The sequence below is a fragment of the Solanum verrucosum genome, unplaced genomic scaffold (genome assembly GCF_900185275.1).
Source record: "Solanum verrucosum unplaced genomic scaffold, falcon-dt-bn FXZP01000254.1, whole genome shotgun sequence".
NCBI classification, from domain to species: Eukaryota; Viridiplantae; Streptophyta; class Magnoliopsida; order Solanales; family Solanaceae; genus Solanum; species Solanum verrucosum.
This window is the reverse complement of record NW_026019983.1, coordinates 117735-129063: the sequence shown is the minus strand read 5'-3', so window position 1 is coordinate 129063 and position 11329 is coordinate 117735. Positions and strand designations below refer to the sequence as shown.

Here is an 11329-nt window from a genome sequence, read left to right as displayed (position 1 = left end):
TGCAAGATAAAACTCTATTCCCTTCTGTAATAATACAAGATTTCCGTTGCCTATTTTTCAATTGCTATACTATCTATATTGAGCTATTATTTACAAAACATGCTCATTTCATGACTCAATAAACAAGAATCTGTTGGTTTCGACTTTTTTGGTGCAAAGAGAAAGTTGAACTACAACACGAAGGAATTGAGAGGAGCAACGCCCTCTGAAGATCTCCAGCAGCTACACCTTTCTTGATTAGTGAAATGATGTAGTTCATGAAGCCTGAATCACTGGGTAATGTAATAGGTCCACCACTCGGTAGCCCAAACTCTTCTTCAGACATGTTTAAAAGTTGTGCAATGGCAACATTTTAAAGGTAATCCAACGGAATGACAAACCGTGCTTGATCAGCTGTATATACCACAAAATGACCCTTTTCAACTCTAGAGGATGAGGATGTACTGCAGCTGTCTGCTTCACTTCCATTCTTGGAAATGAAATCCTCTTCCTCTGCTTGGCTGCAAACTTATGCCATCTCTTGGCCATGGTGATGAGTTTCTTAGTACTGACCATCTTCTTATCTCTGGAACTGGAAACAAGAAAGTAAAAACTAGAACTTTAGAGACCTTTCGATGAATGAACTGTTAATGCTTGTTGTATGATGAAAAGTCTCATAAAAGGGGGGTTACTTATACAAGAGGCTGTAGACAGGCTTTGAGTTAGAGCTGAAGTTTTGCTACTAATAATAGAAGGCAAAGCCATGTGCTGATACCTCTTGGTCATGTTAATATATGGGGCCTTAAATTTGTGTCTTCCTTTCCTCACTTTGGTTGACAACTGATTAGGCTTATTTGTTATGTTTTCAGCTTATGCTTGTTGTTATTCCACAAATATGGCATAAAATGGTAAGTGCTTGTCGAAGATTTAGAAGGCAATGACATGTGATATTTCGCGTCCTGTTATCTTTCTTTCTCTTGTGGTATTTCTGTTGCTATCCTTATCTGGTCATTCTCTGTCACCTAACCTCTAAATAAGGTGGTCCTGAACCAATTCATAAACTTCATCCTTTCTTGTGGATGTAAATTTAAGAGTTTCTTCTTCTGTTTCAAATCATGAGAAGCAGTAGGGCCTAGCTAGTGTTGCTCTTCAACAAATTTATGGTGTTGAATACTTTGACAGTAACAGAGTAAGCATAACCATGTGAAAGTTCATGTGCCATTGTCTCTCAGTCTTCACCAGTGGACACCAATTTCTCTTAACGACCAAACATTAAGATATGAAACTTGACCAAACATTAAGATATGAAACTTGTCATAGACTTATATATATAATCAGACCCAAACATTTCAGCAAAACACAAGTATCCTGACATTCAAAAGACTTCCATTTTCTGTGTCATTCTCAAAGTTCTTGTTCTTTATACTTCATCATTTAGAAATACGTCATATTTCTTGAGATAATGGGTATCAAAGTGACTCCATTTATTCAAGCTAATCGAATCCTAAGGAGATCTTCAACAGGTGTTCCAAAAGGGCATTGTGCAGTAGATGTAGGAGAGAGCCAGAAGAAGAGGTTCGTCATGCCAATATCATACCTCAGCCAGCCTTTATTTCGAGACTTTTTAGCTCAAGCTGAAGAAGAGTTTGGCTTTGATCATCCAATGGGTGGTCTCACAATACCTTGCAAGGAAGACGTGTTCATTGATCTTACTTCTCGCTTGAGGAAATTATGAGTAGAACCATGGCGCACATTTTTTTGCCCATGAAATTTTGTAAAGCAATAGGATAAGAAATATAATGAGAAAGATAGAAAGAATTCCTTGTTTTTCCTTAACTATTTTGTATTGTTTGTAAAGTTGAGTTAAATTGACCAACCTCTTGTTTAATGGATATACCCTTATTTTGCACAACTTGCTTTTGTAGAACCAAGGGTCTATCGGAAATTGACTCTCTATCTGTAAAGGTAGAGGTAACGTATGGAATACCCTCCCCAAACCCCACTTGTGGAAACTATACTAGGTATGTTGTTGTTATGATGCTGCTGGGGTTGTTGATACCAACAATTAAGTAGTGGTATCACTATTTACAGCTCTTGGACACCGCCTTTGTGAGGTTGTATGTTGAAATTCCCAATGTTACAAGGTTCAAATCTCCAGATGTATAGTGAATATGAACATGCTTCTGTGCAGGTAAACTCCATTTCGAGTCTAATAGAAGCGAAAAAGATGTGCACATCAGCGTCATGTGTCCATGAGATACAGTGAGGACAAGTTGGAGTGTTTAGTTGTTAGTTGAGACCAAAGTCAATGTGTTTAGATGTGCATTCTCAAAGTTAAGAATACTTACTTGTCAGTTAAGGTCAAGTAAGAATATCTATGTATGTATTATGCCTAATTTCAAAATTTATGATCTCACTTAACCTCTAACTCGTTATAATTGTGTTTGGTCAAACTTTCAAAAAGTCTTACTTTTGAATAACAATTAATAATTGATGAATCAGCTTCTTGAACTTGAAAATTGTTATGATTTTTCTTATCGCCGCTCTAAAAGACCTATCTATTTAGAATAATTGGTTCATGTATTGGATTCATTGGTGTGATGACAAATATGAATGATATAAATACTTCAGTTTACATTAGTAATCCTCTTTTGGGTGAGTATTTCAACCCTCGTGTATGACGCTAGTAGAATTTAGGTTTCAATTTTCTTGCTACAAAGAAGAGGCTGAACAACAACATGAAGAAATTTTCTTGGTACTGATCATTGTTTTTTTTCATCCAAACTCTCAAATGTTGAAGAAAATTTCATGTCCTGATTTTCATCCAAACTTTCAAATTATCTTATTAACCTTTTCTTTATCTTCATAATTTATAATTAAAATGATTTTAAATGTGTATTGATTTTTGAATAATTATACTGCTTATTAATTTTTGTGTCACTTCTTTCTTTTTTTTTTTTTTTGTGTAATGTGTACTAATCTCTGAAAATTACACTACTAATTAATTCTTGTGCCTTTTCATATTCCATTTTTTTCCTCTCATAATTTACATTTAATTAACCTAAATGGTGTATTAAATTAAATAACGTTTTAAAGTACAAGTAGAAAAAAAGACAGTAATTTATACTAATTTATATTAATTATTATGCTATGACACAATTGCTTTATCCTCTTTATTTTTGGGCAAATTTTTTCTTACTAAATTTATTTTTCTTTCCGTGAGTGCTTTACAATCTCCATTTTCCTTTATTATCCTTTTATTTATCTAAATACCATTCTTTACGTATTTTGTTAATCATTATTCTCTTCTCAGTGAAAGCAATGATGAGGTGAATTCTCCGTTTCTTTCCTTTCGACAGAAATTTGAACATATTTTGTAATCATTGTATAATATTATTCTAAACATTCATTCTTTTTTCGTTTCTTATAAGATCATTATTGAAACGTTTTTGCTTTCAAATTTGAACATATTTTGTAATCAGGAATTGGTATATCATCAGATTCTTATAGTCAAATTTAAACATTGTTTAGATACTCACTTTATTTATTTTATAGTAATGATCGAGACCTATGCATTTTATAATTAATTTAAGCATTTCTATAGTTATAATTTTTTAACTTTTATATTATAATTTTTTAATGAAATTTTTGGATATTTGTATTTTTAAGATTCTCAGTTGATACAAAATGAAGATTTTGCATGTGCAGTATGAGAATTGGATTATATATTTGCATCGGATGATTTAATTATTCTATTTAACCATACAGTTTGATATTGTAATCCTTTTATTTCTTTTGTTTTATATTATGTGCAATTTATTTTGTCATCGATATTTTAATTTGGTACACATCAAGTTATTCTAATAATCTAAATTTGAGAGTAAATGTAGAAGCTATAGTTATAGTCTCATAATTTAGTTGAGTATACAATCTAGTTGCGAAAATGAATTTTTTTCATCAGATTATATCTTTTTCCAGGGGGGGGGGGGGGGGGGAGGGGGGGAGGAAGCATTTACGTGTAAATTATTATTTACGTAGACAAATACATCTCAAATCTAATATAAAAGTTATATGGAATGTTCTAAAAACACAAATTTTAAAAAAATATTGTATTCTTTAACATCATAAGGTGACATATATGCATATATAATATAAAGTAACTATTATAAATAGTATCAAAACTACTTTAGTTTATATTTCAAAACTCTGAAAACTACTTTAATTTATATTTCAAAACTCTGAAAATATTACATTCATTTTTAATGCAATTCTTCATGCTTAGAAACTTATATTTTTCATATATTTTAATTTCTATTTTTAATATCTAATATATCAATTGGAATTGTATAAAATATTCTCGAAAATGAGCAACAAGTTTATAATGGTACAATTCTTTCTGATTTTCTGTATAGATGATTTCTTGAATCAATGTGTGTAGATGGTAAGTTAAAATGCATGAAACTTCTTAATAACTAATAATTGCATTGAACTTGCAAATAATTATTTACTAATATCCATACATTAAAAATGATGGAAAAAATAGGTTCTTAAGAAAATATTGGCAATATTCCAACATGAATTTGATTATTTGTCATTATCACATAACTCAAGAACCTCTAATGAATGAATTATTCAGGAAATAATAAATCATTGGTTCTTTAATCAACATTAAAAGGAAAATAAAGAAGAAAAATAAGAATATATATGCAAAGGCATTTCGTAAGAAAAGAACACAGATTCAAAAAAGAAATTACGCTTGAACATGAAAGCAATTATAACTTTTGAACTTGCTTAATGAATTTCTTCAATTGATAAGTGGGACACTTCATATCTATGTTAAAATAGATAATATGTAAGCTTATATATAGTACTTTTAAGTCATAGACTTTTATATAGAATATCAAAACATGTATTCTTTGAATTGAGTACAATAATTATTTTCTGCACAATCAATATACCTACTATATGTGTATATGTTCAATATAACTGGAGACAATAACTTTGCAGAAACATAAACAACAGAGTTTAAAACATGTACTCAAAAAGAACAATTAACATCATAAGCATAAATTAATGACTGTAAAAAAAATACCAGGATAGGTAAAATTAGAATGAAATAGAAAGGAAAAAATCGAGTTCACTGAATACACAATGTCCCCTTAAAAGAATTATTCCCCTCTAATACCTGAGGTTTAAATAATTAAATCCTCTTTGGATGGAATGATTTTATTCACCAAGGTATTGATACAAAAACAATGGTGTCAGGAAGCCACTCAACAGGAGCAAAGTGCATGAATATTTCATTGTGTAGAAAAAGAAGTTCAAAATTTTCATTTTTTAAAAATAAAATGAGAGGAAATTCCTCTATTTATTGGCAACATAGGGTAGTGTGAACAATATGCTTATTGTGCCTTATCGGAAAGATCACAACTCTTTGGAAATGTCACAACCCTTCGTAAAGGTCACAACCATTCATAAACGTCACAACCTTTCATAAAAGTCGCAACTCTTCATAAAAGTCGCAACTTTTCTTAAAAGTCACAACTCTTCGTAAAAGTCGCAACTTTTCATAAAACTCACAACTTTTCATAAAAGTCACAACTTTTCGGTGAAGTCTAATTTTGGAAAGAAATAAATTAAAAGGAAATTCTAGTCTGTGGTGGCGCCACGTAGGCGGGATTAAGGTTCTCTTTTATATATATATATGATATGATTGATTGTCTGTCATTTCGGTCCATAAAGATTCCAAGAAAATGGTTTACCACTGGTTGATGGTATTATAAGTACAACAAACACTAATCAACGGATTGTGCAATATATTTTAACCAATGCTTCTGACTCCCGCAAACTAACAGTGACAAAGAGGAAACCCCTTCCATAAATAGCAGTCAAGCACAAAACTTTACAAGTACAATATTGTGACTGTTTGAATAACATAAAAATAGTATCTTCAAGTAAAAATAATAGACAAATGGAAGCAGGCATTACAGACGCTTAATTGTTCATCTAGTGCTTAAATGTTGAACTCTGAACTTGAATAATTTATACTTATTTTGTTAAAACTAGAAATAAGTATAGTTGAGTAAAAAAGTTAGCAGACTAGGATAGACTTTAGTCGTTATTTGGTAGATAGTGGATAGTCATGTCCACTTGGTTCTTATTGTAGATACTTTTGGTACTAATGAAAAGCTAAATTGTTAAACAAAAAAAAAACATAAAAACAGCATGTTGCAGACTAAGAGTGATATATTTCTTACTTTGTACAACTCATTTGCATATGAATACTATATACTATAAATGATTGTGAGTCAAAGTTACATGTTAAGCGTTGTTTCTTTTCTCATTTTTAATGTCAATAAGTTCTGAAAGAAAAGTGTAGAGAAGTAGGGGAACGCACAGACTATATGCATCAACATTGATTATTGTGTTTGTCTTTGATAAAAATCGAGTTACACGTGTAACAAGAGAAAAAAATTTACAGAGAAACTGCACAAGTATATGACTACTATATCATGATTGATTATCCTTTGATGTCTATACAAATTTTGTCCTCGGTGAATTGCCTCAGTCTGTCCCTAAAAGTTCAGTATATCATGTCCATGCCAAATTGAGAAGCACAAGGCAATATGATAGAATGGATGAGTTCACTAATGGTCAATGAACCAGGTCCTTTGACAGAATTATGATGCAGAAAGTAAAACACAGCTGGAAGTAAAACACATAAGAGCTTTACGTGGAAACCCCCTTGCTCAAGGGAAGAGAAAATCACGACATGTCCTCACAGAATTTCAACCCAACTCTATATCACTCAAAACGGAGCAAAGATTCAGATTACAAACTCTTGTAACCTAGGAATTAAACTCTTAATCCCTCCCCCTTACTGTAGCAACTCTACCCAACAGTAGTAAAAGAACTAAGCAATAACTCTATTGCCCACTAAACCAACTAACTCTAGTCGATCTAGACTTCAAGAGCACCAAAGGCTAACTCTAGCCACCAACTCAAATCTCAAGGATCGAAGAATGAACAAGTTACTGCACTAAGCAACAATCATGTTGTCCACTACACCAACTAACTCTAGCTGATATAGACTTTTAACAACCCGACCTAGCTAGCTCTAGCTAGGACACGAAATCTTCGACAAACGATCTACCTCCTTTATAACATAGGAATAGATCTTACAATATTGAACAATGAAATATAAACCCTAACAACAACTAAGAGCCATGATAACTCTATCAGGTCTCCTGCTGTTCTTGAGAGAATATTTCCTCGAGTGAATTACCTGTTTGGTTGTGAAAGTTTGATTTTCAAAAAGCTTTTGTGTGATAAGGAAGAATAGACATATTATAGAATGAGCACAAACACACAAAGCAATCTCATTGGGTGAGGGCCTGTTGTGCAGTGGAAGTCGCGCACCAACCACAACAGGTTTTGCAGGCTTTAGGACAGCTGTAGTTTTCCTGTACGGAACACAGTTTCATTTGGGATCAGGTCCAGAGTTTGTTCAATCATCAAAACTTCAGACATAGGGTAAAATAACACAATAGTGTTGCAGACCCATAATGACCAAACTCCAAGCTGCTCTGTGCTCTTGGTGGTGCAAGTGAACTGCAGCAAGCCCCACACACAAATAATGGTGGCACAAACAGCAGCGAGTATGCTTCCATATCTCACATATATCACACGAAGCCATCCTTTCACCGTCATCATCCAGAGCACCACCCCTACAGTTCACTATCCAGTTGTCAGACCCTCCTTCATATTTCAACTCACTGTCCAAATCCAACCTAAAACATGAAGGAATTGAGAGAAGCAACGCGTTGTGAAGATCTCCTGCAGCTACACCTTTCTTGATTAGTGAAACAATATAGTCCACGAAGGCTGAATCTCAGGGTAATGTAATAGGGACACAACTTGACAGATCAAACTCTTCTTCAGATATGATTAAAAGTTGCCTAATAACCTCATTTTCAAGATAAGCCAAGGGAATCATGAAGCACCTTTGATCAATTGTATAGACTACAAAATGACCTATTCCAATGATGGAGGATGAAGACGTACTACAACTGTCTTCATCACTACCATTTCTGGTAGGTGAAATCCTCTTCCTCTGCATGGCTGCAAACTTCTGCCATCTCCTAGCCATTTTGATAAGTTTCTTGGTACTGATCATTGTTTTTTATGAGACTTTTGGAAGCAAGAAAGTAGACTATTTAGAATCTTTTGATGGCTGAATAGATAATGCTTGTACTTGATGATGAAAAATGTGGATGGAAGAAGGTTTATTTATACAAGAGGCTATAGACAGGCTTTCAATTAGAGCTGAAGTTTTGCTACTGAGAGTCGAAGAGAAAGCCATATACTGATGCCTGCTGGCCATGTTGATACATGGCCTTATATTTGTGGGTGAAGTTAGTCCGAAAGGATCAAACCAATGCCAATATTTGAAACCATTAAATGACCAATTGCTGGTAAGAAGCAAAAACCTTGTTCTGCGCTCTCTTCTTTGTCATGTAGATAGGTGACCATTAGAGTGTAGATTGATCAAAATATTTAATATAATGGAAGCAGTTTATATGAAGTTCTTCCTTCAGCATTTTGGAGTTACCAAATATCCCTAGAGATAATGGGTATCCATTTATTCAGGCTAATCGGTTCTTAAGGAGGTCTTCAACATATGGAGGTGTTCCAAAAGGGCATTGTGCAGTGTATGTAGGAGAGAGCCAGAAGAAGCGATTTGTGGTGCCAGAATCATACTTGAGCCATCCTTTATTTCAAGACTTGTTAACTCGAGCTGAAGAAGAGTTTGGCTTCGATCATCCAATCAGTGGTCTCGCAATACATTGCAAAGAGGACATGTTCGTTGTCTTACTTCCTGCTGTGGAGATCATGAGTATCTGGGAAGGGTGTGAAAGCCAAAGCAACCTACATATATCAGTAGTTACTTTCCGCTCAATATGGAGTTTTGAAACACGACTAAAAAAGAAAGTAAAACGAACAAATTGAAACGGAGTGAGTACAAGATTCATCAGCATATGACTTGAATCAGAATCAGCTAAAGTTTTCTGGAAGATCCACAGATATAGGCCATATATATAACATTCATAACTAGATTTTCAATGCTAGCATTTTAACTGTTGTAGTCATCATACAAGTAAGTGAAATGGTTGCGATAAATGAAGTGGTGTTAATACAGAAGTGTACTTCACGCTACTTAGTATAAATATTTGTAAATAATTTAAATACAATTACAATATGTATAAATAGTTAAAAGTAATCAAAAGAGAAGGAGTGTAACACCAAATTAAAGCTTAACATCAAATGGACAATCTGACAATCATATCAAATAGTTTTAAGAAATTGTATTATTTTGATATGTAGATTTCACACGAGTTATTAGTTGTGAAGATGTCATATAATGTTTGAAGAGAATATATAAAAATTATCAATATCCATTACATTATTATAGCATCACAATAAATTATACAACTTCAAATGAGATGTACATTATGTTCATCCCACAAATATTCGAAAATAAGATGAAATAGAGTAGATTAAAAACAATAAAATAGCTAATGAATTCTAAAACTTTTAAATAACAAAAATTAAAGAGAGAAACAATTCCAGTTTAAAAGAATGGAGGAACTTCCTCAATAACTAACAAAAGCATAAACAGATTTACCTCTTTTTTGTTGCATATGTGATGAACAATAACATCCATCAACAATTATACATTAGAATAACTAAGTGTATGCATTAACATGAAGTGACTGTGATGAACAATATAATTACATCCACCAATAATCATCCATCAACAATTATACATCGGAATAACAAAGTGTATGCTTTAATATAAAATGATTTTGAAAACAACTTTTTGGCGTGTATAATTATAAGTCAGGAATTATAAAGTCATTTAAAAATTGATGATATACATAATATTTATGAGAATTAGATTGGTTAAAGTTGGGATACGTAACGTTTCTGACTAAAATCTAAATATGTGTGCTATATTAAGATGCCTGGTAATTCAAATGACATTTTGTTGTTTAATGTTTAAGGATATTTCAGTTTTTAAAGGATATAATTTATTGTCTTTTGTATTGTTACGAAACACTTTAACTACCAAACTTCATTTCAGAAGTAATAACTAAATTTATTTCATCAACTCTTTATAGACATGCTTAATATTTTAGGCAAAACTTTCACTTGTCTTTAATCAATTTCAAATGGTTTCTTTTTTTATTAACTAAATTGGTTCAAATTATATTATCTTTAAAATGATTCAAATAATTCTTACTTAATCTATTTTTGTTAAAGTCCTAGTTATTTTCATTTATATCAAGTTCTTAAGTTAAATTTTTTCTTAAAAACAAGATTAAAAAATATATGTGTGTCTTTACTTAATTTTTTTCTTAACAAATTTAATCGATTATTGTAAATTATTATTTTTATGTTAAATACTTTTTCAAGAGTTAGTCAAATTTTTTTAAAAAAAAAACTTCAAATGCTTTAAAAATCGCTTGTTAGCGGGCACTTCAAATGCTTTAAAAACTTTCTTGAAGTGTAAATGAGAATCTCGTACCCTTTGGAGTCTTTTAAATTAAGTTTTCTTAATTTCTTTAAAAAATTAAATAGTGGCTCTTTTTTTTCTAATTATTTTTTTCTCAAATTGTGTTATACTTAGAAGTTAGAACATTTCAAATAGTGATTTTCTAAAGATAGTAAAATTACGGGAAAGTCCATAAAAGGAGATCAAATTCCTATTCATCTACCGATGTGGAACTTCTTAACACTCCCCGCACGCCCAAACTTGTGTGAACACTTCTAAATGGGGGCCCAACATCGGTGAACAAAAAATTGGGATGAACCGGACTCTAATACTATGTAAAATACGTAGCCAATGAATCAATTTCCTTGTTTTATTATTCCAAGAATAAAAACTATTTGTAGGTGTACAAGTAAATCTATCTAAGAAAAAAAAATAAAAAAATCCCTAAAGATTTTTACGCTATGAATATTATGAGTGGATATGTATATGTACAATTTGTAACAAATGTCTCTTGTGTCTGGGAAAATGTTGCTTCATGACTTGATGGTTATGCACTTTAGCAGATGGAATTTTGCTAATTTTTTCCTGAAGGAGAATACGAAGCACCAGCAAGGCTTCCCTTTGATCTTAACAGTGTCAAACAATTTTACCTGCATATGAACTCTCATTATATCTCTTTGGTTGATAAGAAGTTTTCCATACTTGGAATATCTCAAAATTGATGTTAGTAGTGCTGATTCTTCCTTCGCTTCGCTTCACTTCGCCTCTTTCTTATTAAGTGGTTGTTTTTAATTT

General features: G+C 32.1%; 1 protein-coding gene across 1 annotated transcript; it reads right to left on the bottom strand.

The window, feature by feature from the left end:
• Positions 1-115: 115 nt before the first annotated feature.
• Positions 116-765, bottom strand: LOC125817846 (auxin-responsive protein SAUR66-like). The gene is made up of 3 exons (XM_049497356.1): positions 692-765; positions 381-571; positions 116-315 (listed from the first exon to the last, which is right to left on the bottom strand). Exons 1-3 carry the CDS (start codon positions 763-765, stop codon positions 116-118), a joined length of 465 nt encoding a protein of 154 aa, XP_049353313.1.
• Between the last annotated feature and the right edge of the window lie 10564 nt (positions 766-11329).